This window comes from Rhipicephalus microplus, chromosome 1 (assembly GCF_043290135.1).
Source record: "Rhipicephalus microplus isolate Deutch F79 chromosome 1, USDA_Rmic, whole genome shotgun sequence".
NCBI classification, from domain to species: domain Eukaryota; kingdom Metazoa; phylum Arthropoda; class Arachnida; order Ixodida; family Ixodidae; genus Rhipicephalus; species Rhipicephalus microplus.
The window spans coordinates 192468863-192493579 of NC_134700.1; the positions used below are offsets into that span (position 1 = coordinate 192468863).

The 24717-nt window shown below is 44.7% G+C and overlaps 2 protein-coding genes across 5 annotated transcripts in view; one reads left to right on the forward strand and one right to left on the reverse strand.

Moving 5' to 3' along the window:
• Positions 1-22070, reverse strand: part of LOC119178524 (putative chitinase 10) — a 92184-nt gene extending 70114 nt beyond the window's left edge. The window contains exons 1-9 of the mRNA XM_075872709.1: positions 21930-22070; positions 19765-19864; positions 18618-18860; positions 17410-17672; positions 14925-15028; positions 14614-14737; positions 13358-13552; positions 13062-13184; positions 1425-1915 (exon numbers count right to left, since the gene is read on the reverse strand). Of these exons, the coding sequence (XP_075728824.1) occupies positions 1425-1915; positions 13062-13184; positions 13358-13552; positions 14614-14737; positions 14925-15028; positions 17410-17672; positions 18618-18860; positions 19765-19834 (1613 nt within the window). The 5' untranslated portion in view covers positions 19835-19864; positions 21930-22070. The remainder of the gene's footprint in view (positions 1-1424; positions 1916-13061; positions 13185-13357; positions 13553-14613; positions 14738-14924; positions 15029-17409; positions 17673-18617; positions 18861-19764; positions 19865-21929) is intronic.
• Positions 1-24717, forward strand: part of LOC119178401 (uncharacterized) — a 144116-nt gene that overhangs the window by 75409 nt on the left and 43990 nt on the right. The gene's annotated exons all lie outside the window — the stretch shown is intronic.

A 24717-nucleotide genomic window follows, 5' to 3' on the forward strand; every position in this document is an offset into this window, starting at 1 on the left:
ACGTACGACACCCCTCACGCAAAAATGTAGATTTGTTGCCCAATCTATGTAGGAATGCTGGACACGTTTTGTTTTTATCAAGATGCTATGAAGTGCGTCAGACTGAATGCATTTGGAACTTTTATTTGCCCAAAACACGACAAATTAGATCCGTTGATGCGCGAGAGTGCTTGAAATATTACTTGTCCACAGAATCTACTACGCACATTGAGGTTCTAGCCATCGGTTTAACTGTGATTTTCGCGATGCATGATGGCCGACGACAACGTGTGGCATGGTTGCTCCTAAGCCATGTTTCAGTACAGAATGTTAGAAATTTGAGCAGATATTCACTTCAAGGGTCTGCTGCTGCGCATGAATCTCTAGGAGCCGGTTAAGGTAATCGCTGCACAAGTTGTGTGAATGTTTTGTGTGCACCTGGACACAAATGTTGAGGTGCCTATAACATGCGAGTGGTAGGGCACAACTTTCGTAAGATCAGTAAGGATGTTGAAGAAAGGCAGTAACTGTAATGATGGCCGTATCAAGTCAAAGTATGCACTTGTTGTATCCTAACTTCCAATAAATACAAACACTCGGTGCAAATGAAAACGCGAAGGAACAATAAACGAACAAGATTCATAGCATGAAAAGTGGAGTTCCGTCATCAAAACACCATACGTGAATAATGCTCTGGCAAACACGTGATCGTTACAAAGTTCCCCAGCATCGACGAGTACCATAAGCCGGAAGCTGAAATTGCGTTACCCTGTCGAAATATGTTAGATGGTTATAAAAGTAAGATGGAAACGCGTTAAGTGCCGGAAAACAGGTATATAAAAAGCTTGTGCCGATGAATGTTATTCGTAAATGCCCGTTACCATTAGTGCAATTCTCAAATGACAATTTATGATGCAGTCGCCTAGGAGACTTTTCTCTCTATGACCTATGATGTTTTTATATCCAAATACGATTGCTGGCTCCGGCAGTAGGCATAGTGATCCAGCGCCCGGAAATCCAGTGCCCGGTGCACTTTGCTAGTCAGTATCATACCACCAAATGGGGTGAATGCCCTAAGGAAACGTCATCCTCTTTGTGGACATTGAAAAAAAAAAGGTCCTCGCTTTACTAGCCTTATTTTATATGTTATAAATTAGTATAAGTGGCGTGAAAAATTTAAACCACATATAGTGTTTACTCGAAACAGTGAAACAAGCACCAAGAGAATATTTTTGAGGACTGTATGCCATCCAACCTATGAATATTTCCAACAAATGGCACATGAACAAAAAACTAAAACTGCATCGAAATGCCACGAGCTTGAATTATACAGTTCAATTCTTTCGCTTCCTGACATGGCTGACTCCATTTCCGCTTGATTCATCAGTGAGACCACCCATTGACTGCTGCTTCGTTTCGCATCTAATGAAGGTGAACAGTGCTACGCGCTCTCATCTTCTATCTCCTTATGCGGGCGCTTGGGTTTTCTCGTGATGTGCTTGCACTCAGGCCTGTCCACTCTCTCAGGCCAGTCGCAGTTGCCATTGTCCTGGTTCCAAACAGTGCCTCCCTCGCAGAACATCACCATGGGCGTCCCGTACACGCACCAGTAGTACTTGGTGCAGTCGTTTTCGTGCGGGATGAAGGAAATGTTGGGGCTGTCGCAGTCTCGCGGGTAGCTCTTGGTCGCGCTTGTCTTGGGCGTAGTCAATTCAGTGCTGGGCGTCGGAGTGGTTGTCGACTTCCACTGGCCGTCGTCGAACGTCGAGCGTTGTGGAGTCGTTGTGGGTTCCGGCTGAGGCACGTCGTAATCAGCCAGCTTTTCGTATATGACGTTGATCAGCGCGTTCTTGCGGCCGCACACTCCCTGAAAGTCGTCCATGTCGACGGCCCAGATCATAGCACCACCGTAGCCCTGGCCCATGATGTAGTCCATCTGCAAGAGAATGAATGAAAGTCGATATGAAGACATATGATTATAAGGAACGCATATTATACGAAAAGACTTTCTTCAACTGTCATATGCTAGTCATGATGGTTGTTTTTTGAACAGTGCCTTTTCTTTCTTGTAGCAGAAATTGCATGAATACCTTCGTCACCACTATTGATTAAAATTTTGTCACAAGAATTGCGAGAAGTCCTCGCTACACTACGTCCATGGGAGTCAATGAAAGCATCTCAGCGTTAAAAGATAGCATGGCCGCCGTAATCTTCATGTTCATTCAGTACAGCATATGTAGTGTAATTTATAATCACTACAACTCCCTTGCAGAAGCACATGACTCTTCATGATGCACTGAAGCCTGAAATAGCTGAGCATGTTACCATGGAGAAAGAAATATTCCTGAAAGTATGCCGGATTTCAAGGTCAACTACCGACCAAACAGTGTAGCGCTGTAGAGAGAAATAGTTAACTTCAGCAGTAATTTTCTTACCTTGCGGATACCGGATATATATATATATATATATATATATATATATATATATATATATATATATATATCTTTATATAAAGCCATGCTTCTGTATGCCGTGACAACAGACTTACACTTACGCATGCTTATTTTACCACACTCAGGCAGAGCAATTACATGCATGCCTCTGAAACTGAAGCACTACATCTGCCCATAACTTCACCCGTTATTTCTTCCTTTAGTTCTTATTGTTTTCCTCCCCTTCCTCACATACGACAATGCAACATCACTACATGACAGAGGCTCTATACTTTTCTAACCCAACTTTCAATTATGCAAAGGTCCACTACAGAAATCATTCGATATTTCCTCTGGTATTGCCCGTTGTGTCTTCACAACTGTTATTGTTCGTCATGTTTTTATAACTATAGCAATACGTGGCGTTAGGGTGGTGTAAGGTTCACTCATGCAATACTTGGCGTTTTGCCGTGTTATGTATCTCCATCCGGTGCACAATTGCGTAGCAGAATTTCAAGTTTGCTTCAAGACCGATGCTCTCTCTTTCTCGTTCGCTCACACACACACACACACACACACACACACACGCACACACACACACACACACACGACGTCCCGACGGTCGTCCGCACCCGGGCCTGACGGAATTACTTATTCGGCTCTATATCACCTCAGCCAGGAAGCAAGGCAGGCTCTCTTGTCGTTCTACAACTCTACGTGGGAAACAGCGACAGTCCCAGAGAGTTGGAAGTGCAGCCGCATAGTGGCCTTACTGAAACCAGGCAAGTGTTCACACGAGTTGTCTTCTTATAGACCCATTGCCCTAGCCAGTTGCATCGGTAAGGTGATGGAACGCATGGTGCTGGCAAGATTGGAATGGCTGCTAGAGAATAATGTCGGCTTACCAGATTTCATAAATGGCTTCCGTAGTGGTCGATCATCTATAGATGGTGTTGTAGATCTAGTTTCTTCTGTTGAAAAGGAAAAACAACGTCGGAGATTGGTAGGGGCCATTTTCTTAGATATAAAGGGTGCGTACGATAGCGTCTACCATGAGGCCATTCTTGATGCACTTGAAGACATCGGCGTAGGTGGCCGACTACACGCATGGATAGGGAGCTATCTCAGAGGACGTACCATTTTTATGTCGACATCCGATGGTGACACGGCCAGGCACCTCGTAAGCCGTGGAGTTCCGCAAGGCGCCGTCCTGAGCCCCATGCTTTTTAACATAACACTAATTGGCCTTGAAGCTGAGCTTCCCGACGTTGTCAGGATCAGTGCGTATGCGGACGACATATGCATATGGGCATCTGGAGCAACGCGACCACAACTGCGAGCAAGGCTACAACAAGGCACATCAATAACATCTAAGTACCTACGTCGTCAAGGCCTGGAACTTTCAATAGCAAAATGTGCTGCATTGGCATTTACGAAGAAATCAATGTCGCGGTACCCAATCTTCGCTCACGGAGCAGTGATTCCCGTGGTTAAGCACCACCGCTATTTAGGGGTCGTCATTGATCGCAACCTGTCCTGGTCAAAGCATGTGACTGTGCTGCGAAACAAACTAATCAGTTTTGTATATGTCCTTCGTGTTATAGCAGGACTGAGATGGGGCCCTTCGGAGAAAAGTCTTCTGCAGTTATACAAGGCATTATTTGTGGGCTATATAAGGTACAGCTCACCTGTGCTTTCCAGCATGCGGGCAACGTGCCTTCGCACTTTAGAGAGCCTTCAGCCACGAGCACTGAGAATATGTCTTGGCCTGCCACGGTGCACATCTACCTCTGGCACTATAGAGGAGTCACGCACCTACCCTATACAGGTTTACACGTCCTGTGAGCCTCTTCGAGTGCACCTTCGTCTACTGACCCGACATGCACAGCACCCTTTGTCTTCGCTACAAGTGGACCGACCAAGCTGTACCTATTCGCGATGCCTCGATATGCATAGGCACATGATCCCGTCAGGCTTCGCACCTGCCGTAGTCTCTGCAGTGCCTCCATGGACATTGACTAAACCACTGGTGTGCCTTCACATACGTGGAATTTCGTATAAGTCACATGTTTCTCATATTGCCCTCAAGCAACTCACTTTGGCACATTTAGATGACCGATACAGTGACTCTGTACACATTTACACCGATGGATCCGTAACTTCATCCGCCTCAGCTGCAGCCTTCGTGATCCCTCAACTCGGTATTTCCCGACAGTACAATTTAGATCATAGGTCATCTTCGACAGCTGCAGAACTTGTTGCTATACAAGAAGCCATAAAATTTGTGAACGACCAAGCACCGCGTAAATGGACGATTCTATCTGATTCAAAATCAGCGCTTCAAGCTATCTATTCTAACTCAAGAAGAGGCGAATTTTACGAGTTAACGTTAGGAATCGTCCAAGCATTTGACCTAACACACAGGAGTGGTCACTTGATTACACTCCAATGGATTCCTGGACACTGCGGCCTGGTTGGCAACGAAACAGCCGATAGCGAAGCAAGAGCGGCAATATACAACGCTCCTATGTACGTCAAAGTACCCTACTCGCGAGGTGACGTCAACACATTGTTGAGATCACTCATGCGCGAATGCGCTGCCACTTACTGGTCGCTACCAGATCACCGGAACAAGCGCCTGCGGGAAACAGACCCCGGTATGACTTTTCGTCTTCCAGATAAAATCAGCCGAAGACATGCTAATATACTGCACCGAATTCGCCTGGGCGTCGCCTTCACTCGCCACTACACTCACCTAATTGGCCGTGCGGACAGCCCAAATTGTGAACGCTGCCAAGTGCGCGAAACGATAGCTCACATATTTTGTGACTGTGCATTATACGTGGCGCAAAGAAAAATGCTAACTGCAACGTTGGCAAGCATTGGACGAACACCATTAAGTGAAAGCCACATATTGTCAGCAATGAACGACCAAACAGTGTCAAAAACTGCTACAAAGGCTGTTCTAGACTTTATAAAAACCACTGGACTAGAAACTAGACTGTAGGGTACTATGCTAAGTGGCTACTGTACATACGCACCACCTCTTCTTGTCCCCATCATCACCCTTCATCCCTCTTTCCTTCCCCTTTCCCTTATCCCCTGTGTAGAGTAGCAGGCTAGAGCGAACTAGCTCAGGCCGACCTCTCTGCCTTCTAATAAATTCTCACTCACTCACACACACACACACACACACACACACACACACGCACGCACGCAAGCATGCACACGCACTCACACACACACACACACACACACACACACACACACGCACGCACGCAAGCACGCACACGCACTCACACACACACACAGACACACACACACACACGCACACACACACACACACACACACACACACACACACACACACACACACACACACACACACACGCGCGCGCACGCAAGCACGCACACGCACTCGCACACACGCACGCACGTAGGCACACCCAACATTGCACGCGTATAAACTACACATACGTACTTATATAAGTATGCGTAGTACGTACAGGCATGAGCAAAAGTGTGCAGACCACGGGATTGTTTGGCCGAAGGCATCGACGCGCCATCTAGCGACGAGACGCCTGCTGCGGTGCGCATGCGCGTTCCATCGTATCGGTTGGCCCTTCATGTCGCTTTCACTGATGCGATTACGGCTCTTGTAGCCAAAATGGCGACTGGGTGTCACTCTCTGAGCTCCATCGATTTTGTGCTGTTTTTTTTTTTTGTTTCGAATTACGTAGCGGCAGCGATGAGGCCGGTTCCAGCACCGAGATCGCGTCGTTATTTACACGTGTTGATAAAAATGACTAAGCGTAGCTAGCATCGCAAAACCTGGTGAAACCAAGTACACAAAATGAAGCTTTCCGAGCTGAACTTGCCTTTGTTGATGCATGCTGCATGGCGCTAAAGGTGAAATCGCGTTCTCGGGCGATCGTTCCCTTTTCTTGATAGCGCATTATTTGCCTTGTTTCCCATACTCGTAATTTAGATACTTTGTTTGCACATCTTCAGAGAAAAGAAAAGTGCAATGGTACAGGCTTCTTGCGCTGGGCAAGCTTGCGTGAATAATTAATCCACATTAAACACATTTACTCCCAAGAGTGTCCTATGTAGCAACGAATTTCTCAATTAGGCATAGTTAGGCTGAATTTGCATCATTCTGTGACGTTAAACTTGCATACCTCGGGTGAACTTGTATGTTTCACAAATTATTAGGTAATAATTATAAGCAGTGCTGAGGGTGACTAATTTGTTTGCCTAATGAGACTTGACTAAGTCAGAAGTAATTAGTATCTTCCTCAGCTTGGATTTTTTCAGCTGATAGAAATTCGCCTTCCATTACTTTATTGTGTTTAATGAGAAGTTACTGAATAACACTTACTTAGAGTTAAATTTGTTTGATTATTCTATGATCAACCATACTGTCACATTTATCCATTCTTACCTCGGTTTTGCCAATATAGCTTAGTTATGTGTAATTAGCCTAGTTATGTCACCTGAAACTGGAGTATTTTAGGTGCTTCATTGGATAAGAGGCTAACTAATCAGTCATACTTTGTAAGCATCTTCACTAACCATAAGTAGGCATTAATGAGCCTAATTAGTGTAGAGTCACTAAGGTCTGTTTAGTGTCTGTCTTCCTGGGTTTGGCTTCTCTTGGTTCATGGGGAAGTCGACTTGAATTGATTGGCCGCGATAAGGTTGGCCTTTTGTGGGATAATTTTGCTCGGCTGAAGTAAATGATAGCGTGTTCAACGATGCCTAATTGGATTTGAACGTGCGTGTACATAATTTAGCCGTCAGGGCATCATAAAACAGTAAGCTGGACTGGGCTTAATTAAATTTACTTACATCTGACTTGTTTAGATGCTACCCCACTCAAATAAGCTTAATTAGATTCGGCTACACTTATATCGACTTAACGAGGCTCATTCAAGTTCAACTTGGCTTATCCCTTTTTGTGCTGAGCCTCACCTGGTTTTGCGATGCTAGCTACGCTTAGTTATGCTAATTAACTGGCATAAATAACGACACAAACCCGGCGCTGGAACCAGCCCCGTCACCGCTAATACGTAAATTAAAACAAAACAAAAAAACAGCATACGTTTGATAGAGCAAAGAAAGCAACACCTCATTGTCGTTTTGGCTGCGAGCGCCGCAACCGCGTAAGATAAAGCGATATGAGGGGCCAACTGATTATAAGACGGGGCGCGCTTGCTCACCGCAGCAGGCATCTCGTCGCTAGATGGCACGTCGATGCCTCCGGCCACGTGATTCCGTGTTCTGCACACTTTTGCCCACACCTGTACATCAGACCATGGCCGCACTAGAGGAGCGGCACGCGCGCACTGTCTTACGGCCTGCGCTTCGTGTTTTATTTGTGCACCTTTCGCCGCCGCAAGTTCATGGCACTGCGGCCCAACGCTCTATGAACCTTGGTAAAACCAAGGAGGTTACGCCCAGCGAGTTTAACGTGGCAACTTTTTCTCGTCAATTAGTGCTCAAAGTGCGTCCTTCTTTTACAAGTTTTTAAAGCCTCAAATTGAAGGCAAATTTTATTAGAAATTAAGTTACTGATACTCGTCTCTTAGGATATTTCCTCAGAAACAACTGTTTTTTAATATAGTAATAATGTGCGCGGGTTTCTTTCTCGATTAAATACCTTTATAACAATCCTTTATAACAGACGGGAAGTATAGATTGAAGGATAGCTGCTGAAGCAGGCTGGTCAGAAGCGAGGCGTCGACTGAGGCCCTCGCTTCGTGTCTAACTCCCACCTAATCCATGACACTGCGGCCCAACCATCGTCTGTAACGAGCTGTGAAGAATATCCTTTATTGTTCCCTCTTTGGGTGCGCAGACCTTAAGAGAGTGCGCGTGTGCTGCTCCACTGGTCCGGCCGTGATCAGACTAAGGTAGCGGTGTGGACGTCTTGCTTTAGCATGACACAGGGTGAAAGCTCACAAGACGAAAACAAAGAAGAGGCTTGACACACTCGAATGCTGTGCGCCAAGCTTTTTTTCTGTGTCAAGCCCCTTCTGCGCCTTTTCTTATGAGCTTTCACCATGTTTCGTACGTCAGACGTTGACCCAAACACATTTGTAATGCTGATATTGGAGGTAGCTGAAGCAGAGACAGTAGTTATTATGCCTTAAGGGCAAGTCTAGGTCACAATAAAAAAATGACAAATTGCATGCTTAAGGTAGGCAGTCCTCATCTAAAGCAGTTGTAATTTACTCTGCTGAGGATCTTCCTTGTCTGATATTTATAATCAATTTGGTATGAACATGTTCATACATTGTTAACTTGTTTTATAACAGGCCGGAAGTATAAACTGAAGGATAGCTGCTGAAGAAGTCGGAATAATCAGCCTTTCCTGGTTTCTCAGGGTCACTGAACGTTTGATGCTGACTCTACGTGCCACTCGCAAAGTGCGCAGATAAACAAGTGACGCCTGCTGCGAAACGAGGAATTGGAGGTTTTCCGCGATAGTGCTGTTAACATTGACAGCGTTTTCCTTGCAAGTCACGTAGGTGCCCATCTATGGCGCTCTATTTAAGCGGTAAAGACCCCAAACTTCGAAGGGAATTTCGGAGGGTGCCGGGCAGGGGGTTATCGGCTGTAAGCAAGGTTATCGTTAAGCTGCAGACGCATTGACCCCGCATCTTCCTGGATTCCAGAGATCACCCACGGAGAGAAAATAAACAATAAACGCTTTGCATTTAACGTAATTTGGTGCTTTCGTATATATTAACGGATATGTAGACGAGTTCATCGAACTGCCTAAAAGTACGATTGTGATGAGGCAATAGTTAACTTGTTACACGCACAGGAACGCTCCAGTGTAATGAAGAAAGAAAGCTGTGAAAATTTGAGCTTGATACTTGTGCCTTCCTCAACTTCTCTTACTGTTGTTTCTGAAGCCTAATGGTACTTTAGAGATGCTTTTGTCAAGTATGACATGGTCAGCACTTTTTGCTGTTGCAGTGAGGGAAAATGGCATGACCCTGCATTAGTAATACGTTATGTCATGATGAGCTAAGGGTTTTACACATATCAGGAAGGCCACACGTAAAGTCTATGAAGACGTTTTCCTGCCACTTTAAATGACGTTGGCCTAAGCACCACATAACATTTTAGTTTTACAGTGGAAGTAGTGAAACACCACTTAAAGTGGGCGTCTGGCCGCAGATGTCTTTCAACTGGTTCATTATTGAAGAACATACGACAAATTGAAAGGCGGCATAGACTTGCTATCTTACAGGAAGCTTCACTGCCTTTGCACACAATGTCTCGTCCTGCTTTTGAACTAGCGTGAGCAGGGTTGCTTTTAAGCGATATCACCACGACTTGATGTCTGCCAAAGTAATTCATCGCGTCCCATAGAGCTTGAGCAGAAAAACGCAAGAGCAATGTAAAGGCGAGTCCGGCCACCCTTTGGAAGCGAAGAGCCGCACTTGTTTCTCGCCCAACTCGAATGCTACAGCCATAGCTCCTGTTCTTTCGTCTCTGGGGTCTCTCGCTCCCAGTCACACCACGTTATCTACTGCACAGAGGATTCGTAGCTGTGCTAGCCCGGAGCCTCACCACTGCAGTACCAAGGAAGAAGCGACCAAGCCAAACATACCTTCCGCTCGTCATAACTTGGTGCGCAGAAGTTAAACCTGAGCTAATTTTTGTCACCTGCATTCCACACCTTGAAAAGTGCCTCCTTTTTTTCCTTTATACTTTTCGGTGCATAGTGCACTATACAACTAGAACTGCGCATTATGCGTTGTATGATTTCATCAAAGTGAGGTGCCATGACCAATGGTGTTGAAACCAGTGCATTTACTGAGAGGCACTTGTGCGTGTGAGATAGCATCTGTGGCTGAAGACAGTACTCTGACTCGTGGGGAGAAAAGCACAGTGCATTAAGCTTGATATAAGTGATGTTTAAGTGCACATATCCATCCGATCAATACTTCACAGACTTGTACGCTGCGCTTGTCTGCGCATCGCTCATAAATGGAGGGACCTCTTTAAAGGAAAGCTAAGTATGCATGAAATTATCCATAGTGAAGCTTTCTAGAGCTTAAAATACACGTGTTATGCCTACACCGATGTCTTTAACGCCTTGATTTTAAGCCCAAGTATTCATTATACTCGGGTGTAGGAAAAAAAAAGAAATCGGCTTTTCGCCGTCAAAAGACCCCCTCCGGCCAATGGCGCCGCCGTGTCATCGTGACGTCACGGCAGACCTTTGCGTAAAGCTCCCGAAAAGAATAAAAAAGCGTGCACTTCCGCACTCAAGTGCGGACCTCCGCCAAAATGGCCACCTCCGCTGTTCGCGACAATCCATCGGCGTCGTGAGAAAGATCGCGTCGGCAACAGCGATCACCGTCATGTTTTGTTTACTGCATAAGCACTGGGTGCAGCCTGGAAATAACCGCCGATATTAGTGCCGTTGATCGGCTCTTGAATACCCTTTGTGACGCAAAACAGTCGTAATCATATTCAGCGGATGTTTTGTCGTGAGCATGAAATATCACGCGCTCTGGTGCTTTGTCTATTCGGCATTTGTCGTGCACGTTGATTCACACGTCTGTTGTCAGACCAGTGGCTGCGACAGATGGCGATAAATAGTTGGCTATTTCTCATCGGTTACGCCAGTAAGTGGTTGATATTGCGGTTGTGCATAGCGCACGACGTTACCGAGTGGTTCTCACTTATCGTGCCCGTAAACGTGATGGCTGTCTGGTTTGGAATCTTTTAAAGGGTGACCCCTCCGTTGCTGTCTCGTTTACTGATCGCCAGGGCACGGTTTCGCTTGTTTCGTTGCGAAATTAAGCAGCTGAGGGAAAATCTGAAAGAGGACAAATTTGGCGTTTATAATTATTCTGGTTGAACGCTCCAAATCAACTATATGATTATGGGAGACACTGTAGTGGAGGGATGATGATTGATTGATTCATTTGTAGGGTTTAACGTCCCAAAACCACCATATAATTACGAGAGACGCCGTAGTGGAGGGCTCCGGAAATTTCAGCCACCTGGGGTTCTTTAACGTGCACCCAAATCTGAATACACGGGCCTACACCATTTCCGCCTCCATCGAAAATGCAGCCGCCACAGCCGGGATTTGATCCGATCCCGCGACCTGCGGGTCAGCAGCCGAGTACCTTAGCCACTAAACCACCGTGGCTGTAGTGGAGGGCTCGGACAACGTAAAACTGGACAGCGGCAATTGCGCCATCGGGTGGTGGTTTTTTATTAGCGTTTTTAAAACTAGATTGTAACCCGATAACCCGTCGGAAGTTGAGCAGCAACATTAATAAATAAAAAAAAAAAACCACTGACCGCGTAATGAGCTGCCATGCTAAGCAGTCAAGCAAATCCCAATATTTTGTTTCAGAATAAAGCTATAGGATATCTTGAGCCAGAAAGACGGAAATTTGGGAATGCAAATAGATGTTTCATTGAAATGCAACAAAGGTTGTCGCAGCTGAGAAATCTTTGAATAAACGTTTCTAGCACAAGCGTTTGCTACATCTTTATCGCGAATATATCGAAGTATCTTAAGGTATACTCAGGACAAGTATCTTATTGGATACAACCATCCTGAATGTTTCTCGTATCTCTAATACGTTTGGCCTTAGCATCTTGTATCGTATCACAATACCATTTCAAAGTACACTTTGCCAAGCCATGACGGGAACCACTCGTCACCGGTATCAACATTATATAAGCGGCTTCCGTGGCCGTCAAACCTCTCTCTTCATGTGGGCCCAACTGCGCCAACGCGCCCTTGCTTACATTGCAAGCTCATGTTTACTACTACTCATACTGCTCCTAAAGGTACCAGCTTTACTTCGTATAATGGTTAAATTTGTTGCTGTCACATTCAATACTTCACCTATGGGGCCAAATTTACTCTTTCACTCTTGTGATGTTACTGAAGAGAGTCGCTTTAATGTCACGTGGACAAGAAATGCAAGATATACTTGTACCGTGACGATGGTTTAAACAACCTGACCAGTGGTGAGCAGTGAGACCCTGTACAATCCCCGTTGTCCTTCAGTAGGGCACTTAGAGTACCCTAAGTAGATAATAATTTCTACTAAAACACACTTGTACGACGTTTGTGCAACGTGGCGGTGTTGGTATACCGGGATGACACACTGCTCTCACATAAACTACACATGGTACTCTAAAATTGCTCGCGTTGTGTTTTAAACACTTGAAAACAGCGCCAGCGTGCGTGTGCGTCTCTCCGGGGTAGTTTGAGACTACTACTGTAGGAGACGTCAACGTCGTAGACATATTCCACAAAGTTTTTGAATGTCAAGAGGAATATTGTGAGCTACTTGAAATACTCTGCTGGTTAGAGGAGTAGCGCGATCCAGTCATGTGAAAAGTTGAATTTTGATGCGTCGGGACGCATTTATGGTCTGCCAGAATTACAGTTCTGAGTGTACAAACAGTCATACAAATTGAAGATAGGATTATCCCAAGTAATCTTTAAACTTGACAAGTGGTTCATTCTTTGCTGAAGGCAAATTATGATTGTTTTAGCGTAAGCTTATATTGGTTGTTAAAAGGATAAAGCTGTCTTGACATTCATATATTGTTACTATGTCGAATGTTACGGACTTCAATATTAGGTAATACCTTTATGGAAATACTTTCAGGATCCTCGTAGCCGATCCACTGGTTGTCATAGTAGGCATATGGACACTTGCCCACATCGTCAAACTTCTTCGTCCATGTTCCAGAGTTCACATGTGGACAGATCTGTGAAATATAAAATGAAAGCTTTGATTGAGCTTCTAATGATTTATGTAGGTAATAGATGAACGAACATGTGCTGTTAATGAGCAGCAATTATCTCGGTTCTGGTCTTTCTATAGGTTATGGCACTGGATGCATACTTTGGCAGTGAGCAGTACAGAGATTTCTTCACGTACCTCATAGTAAGCGAGAAAGCCAGTAGCGTTCGTGTACGGGCCTGGAATGCCGCCGTTCTTTTCTTTGTTGATGTAAGCCCTAAGTCCCGTATTCGACTTGTCACTCAACGTGTAAGTCCTGCCATAGAAAGGAACGCCTACAACCAGTTTCTCCCGCGGAGCTCCCAGGCTCATCCACAGTTGTAGGCCATCGTGCTGCAATAACAATGACGTAATCATTACTCTATCAAAATCATAAGTGATGTTTAATGCAACTTTACGGACTTTTCAGTAAGAACAGAATATCTTATTAAAATCATCACTGAACTTTTATTGAACTACAGGAACATTTTAATAAAAACAGAGAGACAAGGTTATTGGGAGGCAAACTTCGATAGCGCTGTCGGATACCTCATCCAACCTTGTGCATCTCTAATGAAGTGTGGCTTGGTAATTTAAAAATTGATTCTTGTTTGGAGATGTACGCCACGGCGTGTTGAAAAGAATAAATCAATAACTTAAGGATGCACGGTGGTGTGAGAGGGTTCCTTAGATGAAGGAAACGCTCGGCGGATTTCGTGACTGACGATGGCATCTCTTCGATGACCGCTTGCCGATCGGGGCCCCGTTCACAGACTTCTCTGACTGTCTCCCAATCTTTTACTTTTCTCCCCATCTGCACATCTCTCTCTTTTAATCCCTTGTTTTCTCTTCACTCCTGAGTTACTGCTGAAGTGTCGCACTGTGATACAAACATTTGAGGGGCTCACACGTCTCTTTATTTGTCCTATTTGAAAATCACTACTCCCGTCTTAGATGAAGTGCAGTATACGTTTGTTATTGGTCTTCAAGTTCTAGATGTAGCATCTCCAACCACAGTTAAGTAAAGATATTTCTGAGATTTGGCGAAAAATGCTTGGTAAAAATGAATATTCAGGAATTGGCAATAATAATTATTTTTCACAAGCAGTGATCATTACTCAGTATTCGCATCCGTATTTAGCTTCGTTAATGACTGAGACCATGCTCGATTCTTGAACTGTAGTTAGAAATTAAACCAATGCAAATTGTTCAGGTAAACCGATGCGGAGTAACGCGTGGCGGACGTAATTGTGCACCCACGCGATTATCGATTAGGAGCAAAATAATTATTTTTCTAATAAAGAAAAACGGATCGCAAAGAATAAGTCTATCGTTCCGACAATGTTTACATTAAACATTTTTTTGCTTAATGTTAATAAATAAGCAAATAAGACTTCACATGGCACAGCACTTACAACATTAAGCTTCTCGTAAGCCCATTCATCAAACGACCTTCTGAATAGGGGACTGTGGACGTCCGTAAATCCAGCCCAATTTCCACGAAGATCATAAGTCATAACATTTATCCAGTCCAGAAGCCTGAAAATGAAAAAAAAATTAGACAGATGACGGTTCAATACTTCGTTACCTTGGAAAGTGCCATTTTAAAAATTTCTTAGGAGATACTAATGTTGAATAAATGTTCTCATACGCATATTCGGAAAAAGTGAGGAAAAATCATTTTCTTGAATGATATGCCGATGGGGACAGTTAAAAATACACTTACTCTCCAAGCTCTGCCACTTCGTAACCTTCTTGCAGACGGAACTTAGCAACTGGCACAGCCGCTGTCAATAGCAACTTGTATTGGTTGAAGACGGACCTTAATTCCTGAAAAAGTTAACGAAGACAGATAGCATCAATTGCACTTCAACCAAACATTTCCGTGCTAGACATAGGTTTTAAAGATGACAAAGCAGACCTCATAAACATCGTGTTTAGAAAAAGTGGGTAACGATTTAGAGTACTATAGGTACTATACTATGGAACATCGTACGCTGTCTTCAGTGCTTCGCTAATAGAGCCAAAGTAAACCCTACCGGTCTTTGTGCTTACTGTACGAATCAACCTGCATAAGTACTTAGGCCATACCTTGTGCTTTTGAGAAATCCTTTCAAGAGAGTACAACTTAATTTCAAAAGAATTTGATTACTTAGAATAAGTGCTGCTTGCTGCACAACGTTTTTAAACAACACTCGCAACAAGCACACACACAAAACATGGTTGAACCTTCCGTCACTACAATGGGTATAACACAAAAGTGAAAGTTCCCACAGAAGTAGCTAAATCTTCACTGTACATTGGTATAGACGGTTTCAAGGTCACAAGCGTTGTACCCTAGAAATCTCCTGGTCACCTCATTTACCAGCTCCTACTGTCGAAAATGAAAGCACATTTTCAATTTCCTTTCAAATGGAAAAAAATGTCTCTCTTTAGATTTTCAGATAAAAGGAACGTACGTAAAATTCAAGGCAACCTCTTGTAATTTTTATGTACCTCAAAAGAAGATTTATTTGAATATATTTTGCGAAATAAGGGAAAGAAAGTGTAGAAAATCAGCAGGCTATTTTCTAAAGCTTTTCTTGCCCACCGATGATATTAGGGCACATCCAATGATGAAACCGAAAGCCATCAAGGCACTCTGTTTGGAAACAGTGAAAGGACGCTTGCATCATTAATCCTGAATGTATCCACGTGGACGCTTAATGATACATCTGCATTTCTAAGAATATGATCTATGATCAGTGATTAAACAAACTCTTGTTGTCATAGCTTGCTGTAGCTGTAGTAGTTAACGGTGAGAGCGGAATCAAGAGAAAGTGGTGTGATTGTCAGGAGAGCCGTCCCTGAAGGGACGCTGAGCGTGGGTTAAGGTCGCCTGCTGGCAGCATGTTAGACTACTGATCGCCACCGCCGCACTATAGAGAGAAACGCAACGCACGTCGTATCTTGGCTGTATGCCAGCCGTGACTTTTCATGAGGCGAGCGTAAGTAGGAAACGCGAAGTTACAGCCAGGCACTGCAGAGCTATTTTTCGTATGAATGGGTGCTATAAGCGAGACCTAAGCTAGTGGGAATGTCGCTACATGGCACTGTGTTAATGCATCGCCAATATTGCGCTTTTCGTATTGTAAACGCCCTGAATGGGATGACCACGTAAAAGAACGCGTTGAACTAACCGTGAAAGACAAGGGCATGAATCACGCTGCATTACTTCGCTTTACCATGGGCACGGTGAAATGACAGTGTTCAATATAAAAGGCCGGTAAATCTTATATAGTATGTGGCCTTGGCACAGTTGGTAGTGTGCCTGGCCTTTGTAGCTACGCACTGAAAAGTCGCAGGTTCGACTCACGTTGACGGAACTTTTCCTTTGCTTTCTGATCGTGCGTATTTTTCGCGTTGATTTCATGACGGAAATGCGTCGCTGAAGTTTTGGTGGAACCCGACATAAAACATTTTCGTGCTAAAGTGGTGCTAAACCAATACAATTATCGTATCACTAAACACTTCACGTTAGCTTGTTTAGTCTTGGAAAGTATATTCCGGACTCTAAAGAGCGGGATTCAAGGTGAAGAAACATGTACGAAGTCCTGATTAAGCCTTATAGGAAGCGTACTGTACGTGTTATTACTTCCTCCACTTTGGTCTTATGCATAGAAAGCAGAGTTATACAGACACATGCTGTCATAGCGCATCGATGATTGAAAGTTATAGTTTTAAGTTAAACCTTTACCATAGTCGTTAAACAGCCTTGGAGGTTATCTGAGTGGATGTCAACATAAGGGCCACCTTTTGACGACTGTGATCTACCCAGTGTTGGCGAGTTGGTCTTTCGTACTTTTTATTTTAAGTAATGAAAATTATGTATGGATTTCTTTTTAAAGCTTTCTGTTAGTCATCAAACTGACCCTAAATCTATGCAATGAACTTTGAATATCATCGTTGTAGTGACAGTCTTGACTATTAAGATAGACAACTATATAATGCTGATCTCACTGTATCGCTCTTGCATTCGTTTTTGATCTCCTTATCGCGTAGTTGTGAAGCAGAGTTGTCTTTTTATATATAAGAGAGAAGGATAAATAATAATCCAATATGATGTGTGAGACAACAGCTCGCTACCGAGACACACTTTTAACCGTACACCAAACATCCGAACGCCCCTCCGACATGCAGGGGCTCAAAATAGCTGATGACTGCGCTCGTACCCTGACCAACAGGAGAAAGTTGGCCTTGTCCGAGTAGGCACCGCCACGGTCGTAGGCACCTGGGTATTCCCAGTCGAGGTCGAAGCCGTCGAAACCATACGTCTGTACCCACTTGAGAGCGCTATTGATAAACGTGTGCCGGCGGCCCGTGGTGCTGACCATCTCCGAATACTTCTTACCGCCTTCGGCCCAACCGCCGACCGCGAGGAGAGTTTTCAGCTGCGGGTTCTTTTTGCGCAGCGCCGTGAACCGCCGGTATCCACCTGCGTTTCGCGGAAAAACACACACACGCGATCGCATCAATCGTCTTTGAAGTTGTGCGCACGTCAGTGCGGCTGATAACTTCTTCACTAATAGTTGTGAGTTTTAGACACTAGTGGTGAGGTAAATATATTTTTATGGTGGTGGTAGTTGTTATAAGATGAGAAAGGCACCTAATTTCTGCAGCCCAGTCGGGAGCACGGCGCAGTGCCTAAATATATTTTGCGGGGAAGCCACTGTAACATTGGGGCCGCGCTGAACATAATCAAAGGAGTGCTGTCGTCCAAGCAGAGGAAATGAAGGAGACTCTTAGACGTGTGATTAGGGTCACTATGTTGGATTATACTTTTGAGAACTGATCAAATTCTTCAACTAGTTAACGTTATTGTATGTGGAGGCCATGTATTAGTCTCAAAACCGCTAGTAGTAGCAAGGGCAACGTGCTAGATTCATGAGGGTCAGTTGGGTTCAATATACTCCAAATTAGATTTGTTATTTTTGAATGATCGTAACGACTATACGGTGGGCTTACCTTTGTGCTAACAGAACTTTCTAACAAAGTAGCAATGCGAGTATATCAGCGAATATCAAGCGTTATTGGGTGATTTTTATAGACTTGGCATGTACCTAGAGGGAGCAAAAACCAACTTTGTATTTGCAAAATAACTGTGTAGGTGGGTACAGCAGCTAACGTTCATTTAGCCGTGTCCCGAAGCACACGTTTGAATATGTTCAACTAGCGAATGTTATTACAGAAGCGATAAAACAAGGTGCACCAAGGAGCAGTATTGGGCGCACAATTGCCTTAGACTTTCTTGTATGACTGCATAGCAAGTGTGGTCACCTCATAATCGCAAACGCATTGGCCCATGGGAAGGTTACCGTACATACATTAACGCTTGTATTCAGGTCCTGATAGTGCTCTGAATTGTGTCTATATGGCTCACCCTTGTTGAAGTCGTACTCCGGGTCAATGCTGAAGAGCTCCCACGTCTGGTTGCTGAGACCGACAAAGGCATAGATAAGATGTGTGCACTTGTCCAGCGGTATGTCCTCGATGTCGTAATTCATTGGTTCCGGTCGGTACAGCGCCCAAGCACTGTAGTAGCAAACGATGCGTCCTGGATTTTTTCGGCTGGTACTGCCATTGTTTTGCCTCTGGATTCGGAGGCTTGAGCCGTCGTCGGTTGCTGCAGAAGGCCCAGTGTTACGATTTTCACCAAAGCGTTGAAATACACGGGCCGTGACGCAAGCACTCTTTCCGCCTTTGTCATACCACGAGTACAACGTGGTCAAATTTTAAACCGCGAGGTTACGAATGATACGAGTTTTTATACGTGCACAGAACGGCCGCGTCTATTTCCGTTGCTCTCGAAACTTTTGCACTGCTTCGAAAATGAACGTTTCCCCGCTCAGACCGGCCGTACGTGGCCAAGTCACTGTTGAGTAACTATGTACGCAAGTAAGCTGTATTTCCATTCCTTCTGATTAAGTTTATTGATAATTGATGCGTTACACAGGTCGAAACTATGATACGACAATAGCGCACGCTTTAGGCGAACACTACGAAAGTATCGGCCACCTGGAGTTCCTAAACGTGTACTTATATGTTACAGTCTGCAAGTTCACCGGCTTTTATCATTTCGTCTTCATCAAAGTGCAGCCGCTGTGGCCTGGATCGAAATTATGTCTTCCGGGTCAGCAGTCGAACACCCTAGCCACTACACCAGAGCGGCGGCTGCTTGAATTTATGCAGTGCTTCTTTCAGTCACATTTCCGGCAACTACTGTGTTCTTCTTTTTCGTGAAACGGTCCTATGTGTTCGTACAAGGAACAGTGCTGGGTATTTATTAAGAAAGAAAGTTAATTGAATGAATTTGATCACTTCGCTTTCGATTCCCCGGTTTGAGACGATAAAAACAAAGTGCAGGAGAAATGAAAGTTTCATAGGGTCAGGCGGCAATAACTCTACGTAAAATTACTCCCAACTGTTTTCCTTCTTTTGTTTTATTCTTTTTTTACACATTGCTTTATCTAACTAACAGTTTCTCGTGCGATGTTAAGAAGCAACAGGTCGTATCGATTACTACTTACAGTTTGTGCAGGTGACAGTTCCCAAGAGCCATGACCAAGAGATCAAAAGGTGCAGAAGTCTTGTTTTCATACCGTGCAATTAGAGATCTGTTACTTTACTCTGAAAAGAAAAAGATAACAAACCACTGAAGGTCTTTCGATGTGATGTTTGATTTCGAACAAAGAAAAATATAACGCAGCATTTCAGAAGGGCATTTTCGGTGCTTAGAGCTGCACTGGTTTACGAAGCGAGTCGACGCAAGCGAACCATAATGGTATACGCACTACCATTCCCTAGTGGCAAAGCTTGCGTAAACAATGGACAGGTGGGCGTATTTTTCTTACACTTCGGTAGGATTGATTTCCAATTCAGACCTGCTCCATTGTCGACCAAAAACCATGAGAGCTGCAAACCTTGCAGTGTACTAACTTTACTAGATGTGATGTATCTCGGTGGCGGCTATTGGTTAACATGCTTTATACCACCATTTCGCTAATTCACACACATCAATATTACGTACGACATGGGCATCGGCAGAGGGTGCGAAAGGGACACTTGCCGCCGTCAAGCCTCACCACCCTCAGTTCATCACTTAATCATATGGTGGTTTTGGGACGCTAAACCCCACACATCAATCGATCAGATCAAATCACCTCATCAGCACCCAAGACTCACCCAAGCCACAGCAGTAATTTACCCTTCCAATACTTGTTTACACCACCGCAGAAAACGTCCTGCCGACAACCATGCGTACAGGTAACTTTATTTCATGCTATTTCTCCATGCATTGGAAGTCAACTCTATCACGTGCAACTCCGTGTGAACCGACATGAAGCCGATATTTCCCGTGGCTTTAGACTACCAGCTAGCCTGAATAGGCAGTGTTCTATGCAGCACATTTTTTTTTGTAACGTGACATTCAATGACCCGGGCTGCTCATGTTTACTCAAATCAGTTGACTTTTTCAGCAGATAAAGTGGTGAACCGTATGTGGGTCCTCTGGTGTTATTTAATAAATGATTTAGACAGTGTTTAATGAAGTGATGACCATGTTGCATTGGAAATAACACAGCGCAATAGAACGCGGGGCCAAAGAAGGGGACACACGCACCCCGTCTTCTATGGTCACCGACCTTGTTTCTTTTTGTGATGTGTTCTTGGAGTATTCTTCCAGCGCTTCCAAGTTTCCAAATTAAGTATCTTGCGTTGTTGACATTGCCATACGCGGATTTTGCGTTTTCCCCAAAATTGCTCAACGTTTCTCTAGCGAGCAACATTTAATTCACGTTTGGTAGTGCAAACTAAAGAAAATAACTAGCATTATTATGACACCTACGCTGAGTATAGACGTATATTCAGATCATCGAGTTTCGGTCCTCAGGTCAATGCGATGCATTTAATTCTCTGTTCACTCTTTTAAATGCCGACAAATGAAAAAATAAAATTGGGAGGTTCAAATGCGGGACGAGACAAAGTTAAATACCGGGCTACAATACGATGCGTCAAGCAAGCGAAGTTCTGCGAATTAGATCATTCCGCTGTTCTCGAGAGCCGTTTACCTTGAGCGTAAAATCTGTGAAAGCATTCAGAAGGTACGTAGTACCGTCATTGACCTTTCCTTTTGACTTCTTTTTTCTGACATGTTCGGCCATATTACTCTTTTTAGCAGCCAAGGGGGTGCTCTGGTTTAACATATCGCTTACTTGCTTATCAGATCAGTAATAGCAGGAGCTAAGTGCTTCCACACACAGGATGTCAGTAAGCGGTGGGTGATATCGTGCTCAAACTCGGCATTGATCATTGCACCTCGAGTTGGCTTGAATGACCGAGACTACGTTGTCGGAAATAACGATGACGCCGCGAACCACACGTAAACATTTACCACCAAACAGCAGGTTCAATTCACAAGCGTTTTGCTGAATACACCTAAAGTAGCGAAGTAGTAGAAAGAACAGCACTTATCAAGACATGCTTGATACGTAAAGAAAGGTGCTTAATTAATGCCATTCATTACACAGGCCTCAATCAGAGGCACAACATGCCGCGATCGATAAGTGCCGCATGATGGCTTTCTCAGAGTTCTTATAGTCCCGAGATCACGGGAGCGGAGGTACCAAGGGCCGATCGTTTGATGACAGAATGCCAAAGATGCGCACATGAAGGGGCCACAGTGCAGAGTACTCACCCAAAGACGCGGTGGTTCACGCGGAGTCACTGCCGGCTGCTCCTGTGGTGGCCGACCTTGCCGTCGGGGATGACGTGCAGTGGAGCGCCTGGGGACCCCTGCGCCGCCAACTCGGCCCATCCGGTATTCGGCGCTCCAGCAGCCACGAAGGTCGTCGACCGCCAGGGAAAGGTAGAGAAGAGGCTCCTCCTCTGTCAAAGCATCCGGAGTATCGGCAGCATTGCGTTGCGTCGCCCAACGATTGGGGGGGCTCCGCATGCACCGGCAGCCGGCGAAGCACAGCCGGACGCCCGGTCCGAGCTAAACCGGCTCTGGCAGAGCGCTGCCACCACGGAACCACGCTGCACAGACGGTGGCCGCAGTTCCGCGCCGCCAGCACGACACCGACTCTCTTGATGCCACTGATGCCCCTCCTTCGGCGGGTGGTATAGTTGCCCCGCTGCGATTGCTATTGAGATGCTTGGAGCATCACGCTCGTGCCGTTTGCCCAAGACCTTACCCAAGAGCTTTCATTTTCTCGCTGGCTTCACCAAAGCTCGCATAACTGGGGGTTACCCTGTCACGATGTCCACAAATGGGATGGGTCTTAAGACTTCATTTGTTTGCTTTCCTCTTCTGTCTACGAAGTGACGCACGAAGAAAGATAGCACGTACATGCGACATTCCGGGCACAGCGCGACGTCCTCTCGAAGGCTGCTGAGGGCTCCAGTGAAAAAAAAAATTGCATGCGTTTTGCGGTGGTACGCACAGTTCTTAAGCTCCACCGTGCAGTGCAAGACGAACGGCTTAGCGAGACTGTTTTGTGCCTTTTGACTTTACCACAGGTTCGACTCACGGAAGTGCCCTCAGGGCGCGACGCAGAGGGAAAAAGGCATTGGCTGCCCGGAAGAGAGGGTCAGTTTTAGTGCTGCTATCGCAACTCAAGTCAGTCTAGACCGGTTTGTCTTTTCTTAATTTGTTCTGTTAGTAGTTGTGAAGTCAGACCACGTTTGCGAGGTGAACCCTCTTCCTCCTGCTCGAAACCACTGTTGAACTTGCTACGTAGTTCTTTCACGGCATGAAACCAAAGATTTGCATCCCTGGCATCAATGCTAAAATATTCGTTTGCGTGAAACATACTCCATGGTAGTAATTTCTTATTACCCCATTGAAACTTATGAAGTCTTGCAAAGCGTAAAAATACTATACTTGGCATAGACTTTGTCACTGTGGTTATCTCTGAAACTATGCATCATTCAAGTGCATCATTAACATCATTAACACAAGGGTGCTATGCATCATTAACACAAGAGTGCTAAAAAGTACAAATCTTAGATTAATTTTAATCAAGTGGCTAACATGCCTTAATATGGAGCGCCCAACTCTAATGAGATCTAAGTGTGAATCTACGCGCACTCAAGATTATATAACTTTCAGGCGAGTTCACTCTGTTGGCTGGAAATGACTGATAATCACGCCAAGGATCCAGTGACCATATTCACAAAGCTTGCCATTCATAAGCACTGATTTCCATTAGATTGATGTTTTCACTAATGGCTTGTCCAGCACTAAGGTTATGCTTAAATATGCTTTTACTTCCGTCTGTTTGTAAACGAAAGCCTTCATAGAACTCTGAGTGTACGTCTCGTTGACTTCCTTGATTTCCTTTTCTTTCCTGTTAGTCCTCCTCCGAAGCTGGCTAAATAAAAGTGAATCGTTATCAATGATAGAAATCTCATCCTGTTTATTAACAGACGCTAATTTATGAATACAGGCCCAAATCATAATTATTCTGAAACCCCAATAAAAGGATTTAACAACACGGAGAGGAGGTAATAGTAGTGAAGGTGTGAGATTTACTTCAAACAGTAACTGAAGGATTATCCTACCAACAAGAACTATTGGTGAGTGCCCTGAACAAAGACGGCAAGATGCTGCTTAGGTTTGATGCACGGAGTAGATGTACCATTGAAAAGATTGCACATCTGAATGACGTTACTGCGCAAGTTCAAGAGCTCTGCTGAAAGAACGCATCACCTACGGGGCAGAAAGTCATATGCGCCCATGCCTTGGATTGAGCGACAAAACCATAAGATGGTTTCGTTTGAATCAGAGCAGCACAACTGAATTCTCGCTGGGCACGTCAGACTTACAGCTGGCATGGTGCTTCGCTTCTTGCGTGATGGGACTTCAGCTGGTGGAAGCGTAATGGAGGGGTCTTATATGACACTGACAGATACCTGTTGGTGATGTAGACAGCACGCAGTGAATTGCTAGATAACTATAGCCTGGAGTTTCATGTTTCTTCCTGTCAAGCCAGTGCATATACACAGCAGCTAAACAAGAAAATGGGTACCATGTTACCGTACATGCGCAAAATTCTAGATACAGTATCTTAAAAAAGAATGCGGCTGTACGTAGCTCCATCGCAGAGTAAATGAAGCGAAGAGTTGAAAGTGCTGCTATAGGTTGATTCAGTAATGCCGGGGACTCCTAGCTGTTGGGGCCACATGTTTTTATCTGGACATCTCCTAAATTTCTTCTGTTTAAAAAGCCGCATTCGAATATATTATAACGCAAATGAACACAAGAAATCGCTTACGCAAACATATTGGGAGCCTGGGCACTGAAGCTCCTCGTTAGGCGCATGAAGTACGGAAAGCTTGGCGCCAACATTTGTTCCCAATGCGCACGCTTCGTAAGCAAGCCTTTTAGACATGCGCGTTATATTTAGAAAATAAATCAAATATACAAGCAACGTGGACACTAAAAGCCCTGCGTGAATGCTTTCATTGTTTTTTTCAGCGGA